At 38.5% G+C, this 17,484-nt stretch overlaps 1 protein-coding gene across 1 annotated transcript in view; it reads right to left on the bottom strand.

Moving 5' to 3' along the window:
• The window catches only part of ITPR2 (inositol 1,4,5-trisphosphate receptor type 2), a 423,569-nt gene that overhangs the window by 213,633 nt on the left and 192,452 nt on the right, over positions 1–17,484 (bottom strand). Inside the window, exons 31-32 of the mRNA XM_081114981.1 lie at positions 15,865–16,116; positions 12,774–12,899 (exon numbers count right to left, since the gene is read on the bottom strand). Of these exons, the coding sequence (XP_080971107.1) occupies positions 12,774–12,899; positions 15,865–16,116 (378 nt within the window). The remainder of the gene's footprint in view (positions 1–12,773; positions 12,900–15,864; positions 16,117–17,484) is intronic.

Here is a 17,484-nt window from a genome sequence, read left to right as displayed (position 1 = left end):
GGAACAGTGCAATTAAATTGTGTCAAATTCTATAATCATTTCATTATCATTCCAGCATATAACACAGTACGTGGCATATACAAGATATTCAATAAATGTTGTGAAATGAATGAATCAATTAATTTAAAAAAATGGAAGAACAAGAAAGGACTATTATTTTGTTTTCGGTTAACTTTGGGTTAGGCTATTATCTGTGGAACATCTAAGCAAGGACTAAAATTTAATGTGGCCCCAGAAAAATATAAAATCGATTTTCCCATAATGGATATGAAGTAGGATTTATTGCATTTAGTATCTTTCCAGCACTGGCTTTTATAGTGAAAACTTCTGATCAGTAAGATAAAAATATATTAAAGTGGAATAGGTACCAGACCAATGCTGCCATAAGCAGCCCACATAACCTTCCTCCTCACCCAGTGACATTTCACACAAATGTGGGGGGCTCTCTGGACCTAGAGTATCAAACTGCATTACCTACAAATGCACACTCGCTAAAGAGGCAGCAAGACTTGCTTTAGTCAGTGGATTAATAAAAGTAATTTATTTCTAGCTAAAGGCTTCCCTCAAAATCCTGGGTAATGAAAAGTCTAAGTTTAAAAAAAATTTTCTTTAAGTAGCCAAAATGTCAGACAAATGTATTTAATTATTAACTCTGCAGACATGGATATTCTGTTGATGAGCTGGCAAAGTTTGGGGTAATAAAAGAAGACACATAATTTGTAAATTAGTATATATTTATAACACCAAATTTATTTTTGTCTTCATTTCAGTGCAACCACTAATTATATAGCTATAATCAAGATTTTTTTGTTTATGTCCTATTATAATTTTAAAATGCACATAATTTGAACATATCTTCTTCATAATATAAATTAAAGTATAATTTTTTAAAATACATATAATTTGAATATATTATCATTAGAAATATAAATTAAGTAGAAAGTAAAAAAATATATTTTTTTAAAGTCTGGGTTTACAAAACTGTGTGAAATCTATTCCTCAATTACTTTGGATAAAGAATTCAAATACTTTTTCAAGATATTTTTTCTGGCCCCAGCATTGTCCCATACACCAAAAGGTTGTGAGTTCAGTTCCTGGTCAGGGCACATACCTAGGTTATAGGTTTGATCCCCAGTAGATGTTTCTTTCTCACATAGCATTCTCTCTCTCTCTCTCTCTCTCTCTCTCTCTCTCTCTCGCTCTCTCGTCAATAAAACATATCTTCGGGTGAGGAATTTTTTAAAAAGGTATTTTTTTCTGCCCATATAAATAACATTTTCACCTCTACAGCCTTGCTGTAATATTGTAGAGAGGCAAGATATGTAGAAAGACACTTTTTAAATTAAAATCTTTAAAAGCATTTCAGTAAAAAAGAACCTAATAAATAAATAACTATATTTCTTTCTCCTGATATTTATTTTTATTGACTCTTGTCAATAATAAAATCACATCACATTCAGTTAACTTTTAATGTGTAATACATATATTTTTAAAGTTTCAACCTGTTTGCACACATATATTGCCCATGTAGTGTCATTTTCTCAATACTTATTTTCCTTTTTTTTTAAATCCTCCCTTGAGGATATGTTAGGTTTTTTATTAGATTTTTAGAGAGAGAGGAAGGGAGAGAAAGAAAGAAACATCGACATGAAAGAGAAAGATCAATCAGTTGCTTCCCATATGCACCCTGACCAGGAATCCAACCCACAACTTAAATATGTGCTCTGAAAAGGAATGAAACCCACAACCTTTTGGCATATGGGACCAGATTCGAACCAACTGAGCTACCCAACCAGGGCTCTAAATACGTATTTTAAAAGGCAAGATTTATCTATCATTTTAATCCACAATCACACTTTAATTCATTTTTGGGATGAGTTGAGGTATACATAACCCAAAAAAAACAATACAAATTATTTTTTTACTTGCTTAGTTTTTCCTTCTTGGTGGTCTTTTGTGTAATTTCTCCCCCCTTCCCCCTTATTATAAAGACCTGAGCAAAATTCCTTACCTTCAGATTCAGATTTTTTGGGAATATTTCACCAAAAAAAGGAATCAACAGATGAGGATATATAGACAGTTTTATACAACTTTCTGGGCAATAATAAATGTGCTGTGCTATCAACAACCTATGTGTGAAAACACTGTATGTTTCCTCATTACCACAAACTGGCTCTTGCTTTCAGACTCTGCTTGGAGATCAGAGTGAAAGAGAAAGAAGTCAGGTAGCTACTCTGCCTCTACCTCCATCCTCAATATATATTAACTGTAGGAACCCAGACACAATATTCAAAAATTCAAAATTATCCACAAACTTAAAATCCAGATCAAACCATGATTGACATCACGGAATCTTTTCTTCTAATCTTTCTGCTCTACCATATCTATTTCTGTAATTAAAATCATTCTAGATAATCAGTTTTGTATTCTTTTTTTATATTTATCATGCAATTATTATTAGCACTTCTCACATTAAAAATCTTCAAAAATAATATAAGTGACTTTATAACATCTTATAGATATAACATAATTTTAAACCATTTCTCTACAATTAAATATTTAAACTATTTCTATTTGTATATTATCATAAGAGTATGTTGTACTCCTTTGACCATAAATTCTTAATATTATTTCTAATTATTCCCTGAGGACAGATCCTTGGAAGATAAATTACTTGACACATTAAAAAGGTATAAAGGCTTTTTTTTAATGTACATCAAAATATTTTTTAGAAAGACAGCCTAAATCAACACTCTCATCAGCAAGGTATGTGAAACAAGATTTAATACTATCTTTTTATTCTTATACCTCATAGCTGGAAACTGGATCTTATTTTCCTTTGCATTTTTTTTTTTAATTTTAACAGTTGACTATTTTTCAGGCAATTTCCTTTATTTCCTCCTCTATAAATCATGAATGCCAAGCTTTTGCTCATTTTAATATTATACAATGTTAGTTTTTCATATATATATATAGATATATATATATATATGAAAGGATTATGTAAGGATTATTATCTTTTTGAATATATAACTTTTCCTATTTTGATGTTCTTTATGTTTATGTATGTTTTATGTACTAAAATTTTCAAATAGTGAAACATTTATTATTTTTCTTAGCTAATTTAATTCATTGCTTTTATGCTTAAAATGAATTTTTTAATCCAAAGACAGATAAATATTTACCTATCTTCCACCCATTTTTATCATTTCATGATTATCTCTAAAATCCATTGCAATTTATATTATATGATGTTAGGTTAGGAGCTGAGTTCATTTCACCCCAAATAGCCAGTGTCCTCAAATGTCATTTTGATTTAGTTCTAATCAACAATTTTGTTGAATACCTATTCCATCCCAAGAATGTTCTACAGAGTGGGGCAAAAGTAGGTTTACAGTCATATTCTTATTTAGTAATTAGTTTTATTTTTTATACAAACAACTATAAAACCTGCTTTGCCCCATCCTGTACTTACCTGTGATCAACAGATGAACAAAATATATAAAAATCACTATTTTAATTAAATCATTAATTTGAATATCCAGGGGAAAGAAAACTACAGCCCATAGGTGAAATCTAGCCATATCCATTCATTTACATCTTATCTACGGCTCCTTTCCCTTTCGTGATTGCCGTAACAGTTATGATAGTTGCCTGAAAGCTGAAATATTAACTATGTTGCTCTTTATGGAACAAGTTTGCTCATCCCTGAAAATGGTTGATCATTTCTTTATTATACATTAATACTTTACATATGTAAAAATCTGTTTCAAGCAATTTATTTCATTTCATTAATACATCTACTTAAGTCTATGCTGAGGCCACACTTTATTTTCAATTTCTCTTTTGAGATATTTTTAGCTGCAGTTGACATTTATTTGTCCCATAAAACATATGGAGTAGCTGCTATGTGTGAGTCACTGCTCTATGTCAGGTAGGCAGCAGTAAATCAAACAGACAAAAATCTCTGGCCTTATTTGTTTCCGTAGAAACAAATGCAAATACATACAAAAATGTCAAGTAGAGGAGGTGGGATGAAGCAAGCGAAGGAGGGACAGAGGGAAAAGGCTGCTTCTTTACACAGAGTGGTCAATGGAAGTCTTTGAATACTTTTTTTTTTATCTTTATTGTTCAGATTATTACAGATGCTCCTGTTTTTCCCCCCCATAGCTCCTCTCCACCTGGTTCCCACTGAAGGGTATTCTTTAAGAAGAGGAAGAAGAAGAAAAAGGTAAAGATAAAAAATTACGAACAACAAAGTAACAACAAATAGATATCTCTGAAGACTTTTAAGCAGGGACCTGAAAGAAGAGAGGAAAGAAGTCATGAGGACACCTGGAGGACACATGCATCCCAGGCAGACACAAATGTGCTGAGATGGGGAGTGTTTGGCATATTTGAGGAGCAGCAAAGAGGCCAGTAGATGGGACAGGGAGCTAGCTAGCGAGAGAACAAGAGACATGGGGAAGGGGTGGGTGGACAGAGGAGAGGCCAAGTCATATAGGAGTTTTACTCTGGGCAGAACCTGAGCAAAGCAAAGGAGAGATGTGAACAAATTATTATTATCATTCATTTTCATCATTATGGCTGCTATAGAGAGACTGATGGAGGGAGGGGGCAAGAGTGGGAGCATGGCCTGGCCAGAGTGGCTCAGTGGTTGAGCATCAACCTATGAACCAGGAGATCACAGTTCGATTCCCGGTTGGGGCATATCCCTGGGTTGTGGGCTCAATCCCCAGTGTGGGGCGTGTAGGAGGCAGCCGATCAATGATTCTCTCTTATCACTGATGTTTCTATATCTCTCTCTCCCTCTCCTTTTCTGGAATCAATAAAAATATATATTTTTTAAAAAGAGTGGAAGCATGGAAACGGGTTTTTATGGCTATTGCAATAATTCAGATGAGAGTTAATGGTACCTTGGAGCAGGATGGCAGTAATGCCATGTCCAGAAGCAGTCATATTGTAAATATCTCAAGGTTAGAGTTTGCAGGATTTGCTGAAAGGTTGGATTTGGAGTGTAAGAAAGTAATATTTACAGATGACACCAAGATTTTTTGCCTGAATGCTGAGATTGAATAATGGAATTGCCGACTAATGGAATTGCCATTAACTAAGGTGCAAAAGATTTAAGAAAAAAAAATAGTTTTTGCAGGACATGGAAGTGAATGAAGAGTTTGAGGTTAGATAGCCAAGCAATGAGGTCATGTAGGCAGCTGGATATGTGAGACTGGACATCTGAGGAAGGGTCCATGCTTCAATCAGACTGGTATCGCAGTAAGGAGAGTGGATGAGATTGGCAAGCAAGTGCTCGTACCCACAGAGGGATCAAGTCTAAGGTTTGAGCCTGGCGCCTTCCAATGTCTGAAGCTGGAAGGATTCAGAGGAAACAGCAAACTGAGAAGTGGCCTCAGGTGGGAGACAAACAGCACAGGACGAATGTCCTGGTGGCCAACTGAAAAAAGTGTTTCAAGAAGGAGCTGACCAACTATGATCATTGCTGCCAATGCAGAAAGTAGGATGCAGGCCAGGGACCAACCAATCCTCAATCAAGAATAGCCGGACGAGAATGCATTGCACCATCATTATAATTCAGCATGCATGTTGAGGAGAAAAATAGAATTACATCTGAGGGAAGGGTGCTACACAAAGAATAGGCTTTATAGAATATTTTCTACCCTTCATTTCCCTGCATTGCTAATAAAACCATATAAAAATAATCCTTTCATGTGACTTGGCAGTAGCTCCTTCCACTTAAGAAAGTCAAGAAAATTAGAGAATCAAACCATCAAAGAAAACCTACTCAACCCTATCAAGTTAAAAAACTTGGAAAGTGTGTTTCTAAGTACCTATAAATTTGTCTTTACTCCTACTTCCTATGACTTGGTAGGCTAAGTAAAGGGAGAGTGTGCCTCAAGTGATCTATTTGAAAATGAAATACTCGGACGTTTCTTGTTAAGCAGTGACTGATGGGGCAATGCCATGACACTGTGTTAGGTGTGCCTCTAAGTGATTTCTTGTCTAACTTCATGCTTCCCATACATCATTTAGAGTACTGCTGGCCATGATAGAATCCTGAAATTGATAGCAAAATTGGGAACACGTTCACAAGAAAAAATATAGTCTGAGGCTAACACTGACCACAGCCCACCTCCCTCCACGTGCTTTCTCATAATGACTCCCAAGCCCTGACCCCACAACAATAATCAGTTATAAAGGCAAAGAAAAGCATTTCTGCCCTGTAAACACCAATTTTATCTGCACTGGAACGTAGATCAAAGTGGGCTGCCGTCAAATGCTCAGAAGAGAGTGGAACAACTTCTCGTGGGTCTAATAGCTTCGCTGCCTGCCTAAATCTGGTGCATCGATGGGACCTGGATGCAGTCTTTGTCAGAAAATCAGAATGGAAGAGGTATGTGAGACAATCTAGCACCAGTTTACTGAAGTCTTTCAGAAAGATTTTCTTAGACGGGTCTTAACAAGATCAAAGAAAAGAGGGCGCAAACAGGAAAATGAAAGATACTAGTTAAGGTGACTTCATAGAAAGCATTACCCAAGAGCAAACAACAAGCCTGGTAACAGGCAAACAAAGAGTTGACTCTAGAGAAACAAGAGAAGACAGTTTGAACGTGGTAATGTCACTACCGATGAGTGTTTTATTTGCCTGTTAAAGAAGATTATTCTCCAAATTTCTACGAAAATAATCATATGCCTCATGCTGACAATCCCTGCCTGAGACATGGGGTGCCATCCCAGATGCCATACTTTAAAAAAAAAAAAAAACCTAATTAGAGAGAGTCCAAAAGTATATTGAAAATTATAACAAGCCCAGAAAGACATGGAGAAAATGATGAGAGACATGAGAGCTGCTGTAACCTACCTGAGAAGCTGTTATGGGAAAAGTGCTGGAGTAGGCTGTCGCAGACTTCCCAGCTTGTTACCAGCTAGGCAAGTCACCCGTTGCTAGCAAATAATTTCTCCACAAAGAAGTCAAATCTGAGATCAACCTAAATGATTTTAAGTTCCTTTAAGTTGTACAACGTTATCATTTTAAAGTCCTGTTGCTTTACGTAAACACCTGTGCTTTGCTTTACAGGATAAGAGAGCTGCTGCTTTAACATACAAATAAGGGGGAAACAAGGAGAGAGAGATGCTTTTTGCAGTACAGCTAAGCTGTTCTGGAACTGAATCATTCCCTGTGGATACAGACGGAAGAAACAGGTAAAAAATAGACTACGTAAGAAATCTGGCTCAAAATTAGAGCTTTTAACAACTAAAATTGTGCAAAAATGGAATCAGTTGTTTCAAAAAATAGTGATATCATTGTTGATGGTAATATACAGGCATGTGCTAAAAGCTGTGAACTCTACGACTGCCAGTCTCTTCCAACCCTAAGATCCTATAGTAATTCTTTATGTCCAATTTACCAAATGCCTTTCCTCAAGATTACCATTTCTCACTGATGTAAATCAGTTGTGCCAGGATTTCATACCTTTGTTGTAACATTTCTATGTTAGGTCGCTATTGTGCTTTTCCAGCTTCACGGACATGGTTCCTGGCTCTTGTGGACGTTGGATGCTCTCCCTTTTGGTTATTCTCAACATTCTTATTTGGTGCAGGTCTTGGGGAAACTTTTTGAAATTGCTTTAAAGGCTACACATAACCTTATAATAATAACAGTGATGATACCATGATATGGATACATGGATAATGTTATTAGCTCTCTTACCAGGTGTCAAGCATGTGCTATGCAACATCTCATTGAATCCTCTCCATAACCCTATGAGGAATGTGTTATTATTGTATTCGCTCTACAAATGCGGAAACTCAGACTCAGAAGATTAAGTTCCTTGCCCAAGGTAACTGAGCTAATAAAAGGCAGAAGAATCTGGACTTGAACCCTGGCTAATGCCTCTAAAAACTCTACTCTCAACTCCCATGCTCTACTGTAGTGGTTTGCAAAGTGTGGACCCTGGATCAGCAGCTTCGGTGTCACCTGGGAACTTGCTAAAAATGCAAAGTAGCACAACTACTGAATAAGAAACTCTGAGGGTGGGCCTCAGCAATCGTGTTTTATTTTATTTTTTAAATATATATTTTATTGATTTTTTACATAGAGGAAGGGAAAGGGATAGAGAGTTAGAAACATCGATCAGCTGCCTCCTGCACAATCCCCACTGTGTATGTGTCCACAACCGAGGAACATGCCCTTGACTGGAATTGAACCTTGGACCATAGAGTCCACATGCTGATGCTCTACCCATTGAGCCAAGCCAGTTAGGGCAGCAATCGTGTTTTATTTTTTTATTTTTTTTTATTTTTATTTTTTTAATTAAATCTTCATTGTTCAGATTATTACATTTGTTCCTCTTTTTTCCCCCCCATAACTCCCCTCCTCCCAGTTCCCGCCCCACCCTCCGCCCTCACTCCCCACCCACTGTCCTCATCCATAGGTGCACGATTTTTGTCCAGTCTCTTCCCGCATCTCCCACACCCCTTTCCCCCCCCCCAAGAATAGTCAGTCCATTCCCTTTCTATGTCCCTGATTCTATTAAAATCACCAGTTCATTCTGTTCATCAGATTATTTATTCACTTGATTCTTAGATTCACTTGTTGATAGATGCATGTTTGTTGTTCATAATTTGTATCTTTACCTTTTTCTTCCTCTTCCTCTTCTTAAAGGATACCTTTCAGCATTTCATATAATCCTGGTTTGGTGGTGATGAACTCCTTTAGCTTTTCCTTATCTGTGAAGCTCTTTATCTGACCTTCAGTTCTGAATGATAGCTTTGCTGGATAAAGTAATCTTGGTTGTAGGTTCTTGGTATTCATCACTTTGAATATTTCTTGCCACTCCCTTCTGGCCTGCAAAGTTTCTGTTGAGAAATCAGCTGACAGTCGTATGGGTATTCCCTTGTAGGTAACTGAGTTTCTTTCTCTTGCTGTTTTTAAGATTCTCTCTTTATCTTTTGCTCTTGGCATTTTAATTATGATGTGTCTTGGTGTGGTCCTCTTTGGATTCCTTTTGTTTGGGGTTCTCCGCGCTTCTTGGACCTGTAAGTCCATTTCTTTCACCAGGTGGGGGAAGTTTTCTGCATTATTTCTTCAAATAGGTTTTCAATATCTTGCTCTCTCTCATCTTCTGGCACCCCTATAATTCTGATGTTGGTACGCTTGAAGCTGTCCCAGAGGCTCCTTACACTATCCTCGCATTTTTGGATTCTTTTTTCATTTTGCTTTTCCGGTTGGGTGTTTTTTGCTTCCTCGCATTTCAAATCATTGACTTGATTCTTGCGCTCCTCTGGTCTGCTGTTGGGAGTCTGTATAATATTCGTTATTTCAGTCCGTGTATGCTTAATTTCTAGTTGGTTCCCCAATATAACATCGAGGGTCTCATTAGTTTTCTTGTAGATCTCATTAAGTTTATCGGCGGCTTCTAAACAGTTCTTGAGAGACCTTAAAAGTGTGGTTCTGAACTCTATATCTTCCATTGACAATTTTGTCCTGTTTCTTTGTCTCCGCATTTTGTTATGCTTCCTTGGTGCACCCCCTAGTGGTCTTTGTGCGCAGTCTTATAGTTAAACCTTGATTGTTGTAGCTAATACCAGGGAGGGTTTGACCTCCAGGCCAAGTGGCTATGAGAATCAGCTGTGTCTGCAGTGAGAGAACTTCTATCCTCTAAGGAGGTGCTAATCTAGCCTTTGCCTGAGGCTATCCGGCAAATGCCTCTGTGCAGGGCTTGGGCGGGGCGGGTCGCACAGGATCAACAGGGTGGGCCTGAGAGAGCAGTTATGGCGGCTCTCAGTCCTGTCCCCAGGGGCTCTGCCTCTCTGAGTCCCAGCACCCGCTGCAAACCTCGGAGAGAAAGCTGCACTCGCTCTGACCGAAGCCAGACAGTCCCGCTTCTCCCGTTTGAGTCTGGGTCCCTAAAGACTCGCCTGTATCTGGAGCTCAGAGTCTGCGAATCCCTCCCGATTGAAAACGCCAACCGCGCCCTCCGCCACCAGCCCGCTCCGCACACTCCGCACCTCAGAATTTGACTTCAGCACTGCGCCTCCTCTGAGTGTCCGTATGCGTTTCTCTTTCCTCCTAGTTGTAAGACTTCCACTCAGCCAGCGTTCCTGTGGTTCTGGGTGATGTCCGTTCCGTTTTTTAGTTTCACTTTTGAAGTAGTTGTTCAAGGCAGCAAACTCCGGCGTTAACCTATGCCGCCATCGTGGTTCTCTCGCAATCGTGTTTTAAATAACCCTCCACACAATTCTGATGCTTGAGAACTACTTAGATTTGGGAACTACTGCTCTACTGACCTGAACATTTGCCTAGAAGACCACATTCTACTTATTTAACCACATTTTTTATATTTTAATTTGAAAGTGTGTGGTAGCTTCTTAACCTTTCTTAAGGGGAGAAAGAGAAATCTTAGATATGGTAACATCAGGTTTCCTGCCCCTTCCCTGAAATAGAAGGGCTGATCCCTTGCCATGCTTGGTAAGGGGATAAGAGAGCTGCTGCTTTAACATACAGATAAGGGGGAAACAAGGAGAGAGAAAAATGCTTTTTGCAGTACAGCTAAGCTGTTGTGGTTAGACATAATAAGTGAATTGACCAAGAAGATCCTGAAGTTCCCCTAGAGTCTTCAGACAATAAATAACATTAATTGTCTACTTAAAACAGTGAAAATAAAACTCCTTCCTACATGTACACTTTTTTTTAGAAAAAGAATGTATACATCAAATGAGAGAGTGTTTCAAAGGCAGCATAATCAGTGGCAGCTATCGTCAGCTTTCTTTGGTTTAAAAAATAAAAATCCCTTTAGCATTGCAGCTCATGCCGCCTTGAATGTGACCTTGATCTTTTTCAAGCTTATCTTTAGCCCGTAGCACGGTGCAGCTCTGCAAATCAGTCCATAATCTCTTTACTGTCTCCCTGCACGTGCAGTTTTAAAGCTCAGTCATCGGGATATAAACCATCCTTTACTTCAAGGTCTCTGGAGATACTTGTCACCAATCAGGTACAAGGACTCTCCTAAGGTCACAGCAGGGGTGGGGGAGAGGGGTGGCAATTATGAGTGCTATGTAAATCGTCTATAGAACAGGATGATATCTCCACAGGTACAGGCTTAACTGAGAAAGGTAATGAGTGCCTTTGAGTTCTACAGAAATGAAGTAGAACAGGAACTGCATTCCTTCACACGTGCTTGAACATAGGGGACCTCATTCACCCTCCTAAAAGAGTTCCTGGACTGGAATAATGCATGGTTTATTGTATTATCCAAGATTGCTCTTGGGTGTCTGGATCTGGAGTTAATTCTTTATTATATTTCCTTTGTCTTCCCTCCTCCCAGAAAGAATTGCACGGAGGCAGTGAACTAATGGGTAACAGTCAGCATACCTTCTCATAAGACAGTGAAAATATGGACCTCACCAACCTCTCTCCTCCAAGTACCTCCCCAGTGAGGCCTATTCACATCTACCAGCACTCAGGAAGGCAGGAAGCCAGAGGACTGGGACAGGCCAGCATAATAGGTCCAAGGAGTTATCTATATACTATCTTCTATTAGTGAAACTCCTATTTCAACATTATGTCCCTTAACTTTAAAGAGAAAACCAGAGAAGATTAAAACACACACACACATACACACAAACAAACAAAAAAAACCTCAAATAATAGACCCTGAACATAATAATAATTCAGCATGCAAAAAAAGAGGATAAGCTACACTAACTAATATTAAGTGCAAGCTACCAAAACCATCCTTTCCTTTCTTTATCCATTCATTCATTTATTCAATATTAATAGAGCAAAACATATGCTAGAGAGTATCTAGAAAATACCAACCTGCTCTACATGTCCTGCTCAAAAAGCCAAGCAAGAGGAAATGGACTCACAGTAAAAAGAAGAACATATTTTGACGGGAGGAGTAAAGACACTAAATGGTTCAATCAATGGAGAAGTCTCTGAAGAAGCAACAGTGAGCAACGCTACATCCTGAATCATCTGCTCAAGGTGCTGTCTGTCTGAGGGCCGTCATCAAGACCTCTCAAGATCCTTTCCATCTGGGGTTGCAACTGCACTCATGACAAGCGGTTGTATATAAACTGACCTCTGCCAAATGTCTCTCTAACCAAGGTCAAAAGACCACTAAATTTCCATTTAATAACAGACCAAGATAGTCAGCTGTAAAAGTAAAACTGAACATTCTGTCGCTCTATACACTGTACTGGGTATTTTGTATACAAAAATCTCACTCATAATCTTATGGAAGTCATTCCCAACTTTTAATATAATGGATTATATCCAGAGGTAGTGGGTTTAATTCCAAGTTTTCATCTGGATGCTTAATATTGTTATTTATATATATATATACATATATACATATATCTCCTATATAATAGAGGGAATATGCTAATTGACCATCACGCCCTCACAAAATGGCAGTGCCCACAGCCACAAGATGGCAGCACCCAGTCCCCTCAGCCCTGCTGAGGGCCTTGGGTCCTCCTGCACCTTCCACTGACTGAGGCTCAGGCAAGCAGGGCCGGCCAAGGCTTGCGCTGCCGGCAGTGGCAGCAGCAGAGGTGTGATGGGGACATCGCCTTTCCCTGATCGCCAGGTCGCCTCCTGCCCCTGAGGGCCCTGGACTGTAAGGGGGGCAGGCTGGGCTGAGGGAACCCCCTCCAGTGCATGAATTTTCATGCACCGGGCCTCTTGCATATATAGATATATATCGACAACTGAACATGAAGTACTGTTTAATGATCAAAGTATGACTTACCCTTGCCATATCCACCAAGAAGTTCTCAAATAATTTCCAAATGTGGTTACTTGTGTAAATCTCTTTCATTTCCACTTCAGTGTCAACGTAACAGTGATTAACGAAATTCACATAAGCAACTTTAACCTGTGCAAGTTTCAAATACAAAAGCACGTGAGTTTTCTTCATTGTTCCTTTTCAAATATCAATTATGAAAAGTTAAATAAAATCTGTTAGTTCCCATAATACATTATGGCATGTTTTGTGTCTACCCAGAAAGCAATCCCAACTCCCTTCTTTTACTAAAACACCCCATCCCCTGAGCCAGGGTAAACATGTGACCTTGTATTCCATTCTCCTGGGCCCAGCGGTCTTAAACCAAGTCTATCTATTTGAGACACTAGGAGTCAAAACTGTTCCCTTTCCCTCTCCCCTCTTTTTTTCCTCCTTCCTCTCCCTTCCCTCCCCTACTCTCTCTAACTCTGCCATATTCTTTCTCTCCCTCTCCCTCTCCCTCTCCCTTCCCCAGCCCTCTACTTCATTGCTAAAGTGGGACAAGATTAAACTGAACTCCAAGAAACCATCTTCTCCAGGCATGTGGAGGAAAATTATGCTCAGAAGAGAATAAGGCAAAACTACAAAGAAAAGGGGAACAAGAGATGGAGAGAATGCTGACATTGCCCAAACCTCTTGATCCATCTGAACAACTATCCTTCAAATTCCCAAATAGAGATATCAACAAAATTCCTGAATTTTTAAAAATTTAAACTATTGAAGTTAGGTATCTGTCACTTGTAACCAAGAGAGTTCTAATAAAATGCTTAAATGTATGGACTAAATAATACTTTGTCATCATTCAAAAATATTGAAACTACTATTTCTGAGAAGAAACAGGTTCACAGTTTACAAACAAAAAATTTAATTGTATTAGTTTAAGATATAGTAAAATTCCTTTCCAGATTTAGCAAAATTCCTCATAAAGGACTAGGATGAATCTCACCAACTTATACCATTTTTAAAATGTGTAGCAGTAGTTTTTTTGTTTTCCATTTTCTTCTTTTCTTTATTTTTATTGAAAATAGGAAGACTGTTACAAATCTACCCAGAAAATGTATGTGTGTATGTGTGTGTGTATACACACACACACACACACACACGAAGGCCCAAATGCACAAAATTCATGCAAGAGGCTTGGCCCCCGCCACCTTGGCTTCGTCCGGAAGGTAGTCTGGAAGGACGTCTGGTCTAATTGGCATATTACACTTTTATTATTATAGATGAAATCATGTAAACAACTTCAGGGGATTCCTGGAGTCCAAGTTAGAACCATAAGTAACACAGAGTCAGCATTCATGTCCTCAAGTGCTTATTCCTACTTGACCGAGGTCCAAGATACACTTTCAGTGACAGGGTTCTTGTGCGAGGACTGACCACAGGGTAGGGAGACAGCAGAGCCATTTGATGCATTATCATAATCACCCTGACAGCAGCTAATATGCACCCATTGTTCGCTGCATGTCAAACACCTTCAGCATTTTGTATATAATGTCTTACTTAATTCCGTCCTCCAACAACCCTATCAGATCTGTACTATAATTATTTCACTTTAAACTGTGGAAATCAAAGATTAGAAAGGTTAATAACGAGCCAGTCGAACGGCTACAAAGTAATGGCTCCAGGATTCTGATTCATTCTTTAAATCATTTGTCTATTCATTCAAAACATATTTATTAAGTGTAGGCTTAGGCTCAGCCAATATAGTGGTAAACAGAAACAGACCTCATAGTTTCTAGATCTCAGATGTTTGTAGACCTAGACTTCATCAAGTTTATAATCTTGGGAAAGGGTATGAGGGCTACAGATATTTGTTAGCTAATAAAATTCAAGTGTCAAACTTCAAATGATAGAATCTACTCCAAGAGGCCAGGGAAGTCTTCCTTGGAGAAGTCATGCTTGAATCAAGACCTGAAGGAGGGAGAGTGAAGTGGCAGAACGTGCGCAGTCAGAGAGAGCTGCGTGTGGGAAGAAGCCTGGGCAGGAGCAGGCCTCCGGTAAAGACAGAACCCACGGAGGTACTCACTACACTAGGCTTCCTTTCTTTGCATCTTATTTCAAACCAATCAAGGCATGAAGTACCTCTGGTTTGAGGTGCCAATAATTCCACAAAAATATATACTTCAAGTTTATCATTACTACAGAGGACGATTTGCAAGTAGGAAAGTTAACTTCAACTGATACCTCTGAAGTGACTATGCTTTAAAATGTTTGGATCTATATCACGTTCAGAGTAACACATTTATGAACTTTGCAATAATACAGCACAGTAGTAGAAAAAGAGAATATTACAATGTCCATTCCTGGAAGCCTCATTAATCCTGTTGGCAGACAACCAGTTTCTAATGAATTTTGTTCCCTATCACCAGAGCCAAACTAGGACAGAGGGTAAAAGATGATGTGTGAATAAAGCAAATATGCGTGTCCATATTTCCAAGAACGCATCTGTTCTATAAAGCCAGGTAACCCTTTGGAGTCCAACAGATGAGCCTACAGCCCCATCCAAGCCTCTCCTACCAATGACTGCGAATTATTTGTGAAGGGTCTTCTTCATTCTCAAGAATATACTAGAAGCTACAAGTAAATCTCTCATTTTGTTCACAGGGTCATATTTAGAATTCAGAGACTCCTACGGTAGCTTCCAATGGCTATACTTTAAAAAGGTTTATTACCTCTCATAGCTTTTATAGAACTAAACAAAGGGTCCAGCCGACATGGCCAAGTGGTTGAGTGTCGACCTATGAACCAGGAGGTCACGGTTTAATTCCCGGTCAGAGCACATGCCCAGGTTGGGGGCTCAATCCCCAGTGTTCTCATTGTTGATGTTTCTATCTCTCTCTCCCTCTCCCTTATTCTCTGAAATCAATGAAAATATATTTTTTTAAAAAGAATTAAACAAGGAAACATGTTAACGCTCTTTTAAATTTTCACAATCATATAACTAAGCACAATTCCTTGGCTAAATATATTATCTCATTATAAGTAGTGGCAAGGGGACTTCTGGCACTTACTTTAAATTAGTAAAATTCTATAGCTGCTAAGCTTTTGCCAGGCTTACCTCGGGGATGCAGTCATCGTGGGTCACCACCCTCACTATGTCGTCCAGGGGCAGAAGGGAATTGCACTTGATTTCCGTGTAGACATTTTTCCCCTCTGTACAAGCTGCCAGCAACTCCACCAGGGTGATGTGGTAGGCCAAGGGGCCACTCTCATCCCCTCGGTCTCTCTCTGAACACATCATATGGAGAAGGATGGGAAATGATGCTCTATCATTGTAAAATATCAGCACATCTTCACCCCCATTTATCAACTGAAATGATAACAAGAGAGTCTACATAGCAGACCAAATATTCATCCTTGCAATTACTGCCAAAGGCTTGTTCTATCGGGAAACGTGTATCTCTTTGCAAAAACCGAGTTAACATTGCAAAAGCAGAACTATACCAAGGCAGGATGGCGAAAGGATTCTAGTCAGGTGCTCAGAGATCAGTCATGAACTCTACCAAAACCAGCAGGGGGGCTATGGGAACGGTGGGTGGGGCAAGAATAAGTGACACAATGATTGTAAATTGTTCATCAGTGAGTTAAAATATGCAAAATATTCAAATAAAGTTACTTCCCTCTACTGCAATGAAAGACTCCAATGTCAAAGCATAGGAAATCTCATAAGTGTACATGTAATAAAGCAGAATAAAATATTCCCGTCTCCTTTAATAGTGACAGCATGGAAAAGCCAGCACATTAAGCCAAATGCAATTCTATAATAATCTGGAAATTCCAGTGTCATGAGCATCAATAAAGAATAAATGTAAAAACAGAAATAGGAAAAATAAAGAGAAAAAGGAGGTGGTGGTGGGGGGGACGAATAAACTCTTAGGATATAAATTTTCCTTCCTCTTTTGTTTATATAATTTTAGTGGAGAATTCTAGTAGGTAGTTTTTTATTGCTCAAAATCCATAATGTATTACTGTCTATATAAGTAGCAAATTTCTCACCCCAATGTGAGATATTTTGGTAGATAACACACCTTATATAATTTTTTGTTTTATTTAAATTAATAACATTTAAATTGATAAGAATTAGCTTTGAAATTTTGTTGAAAGAGAATGTATATGTGTCAAAAATATGTATTTAAACACAAAACACTTCTTTGTACCTAGGAACATTTCATCTTCTAAGTGTCATAAAACTGGCTTAACTATTTGCTGCTTTCCTATTTTAATTATTTCCTTGATAATCATAATACAAAATCATATTAGTTCCCACACACTTCTAGGCAATGAAGAATTAATATAAATGTAAATGTAGATAAGAAAAATGGTAAATATCACAAGTTAAAATGTTCCTTAAAATGTTTAACAACAAAATTTACATTAAAAATTCAAAGGCTTGCCCTGGCCAGTGTGGCTCAGGTGGTTGGGCATTGTCTAGCACACCCAAAGGTTGCCAGTTCAATTCCCAGGCAGGGTCCACATCATACTGTATCAATATAGAAATCACCCTCAATGCAAAAGTTAAGGTACATAGTTGTGCAAATCCCCCCAAACAATATAATCTACTACATCACTTTTTGGTGCCCATGGTTGAAAGATGTCTTAATCCATACAGGCCTTTAGAAAGCCATTAGGTCTCAGGGCAATGATTGACCCAAATGGGCTCAAAGAACTCTCAGTTCTC

Source organism: Myotis nattereri (assembly GCF_964212035.1).
Source record: "Myotis nattereri genome assembly, chromosome: 2".
Taxonomy (NCBI): domain Eukaryota; kingdom Metazoa; phylum Chordata; class Mammalia; order Chiroptera; family Vespertilionidae; genus Myotis; species Myotis nattereri.
This window is presented reverse-complemented; position numbering and strand designations above follow the sequence as displayed.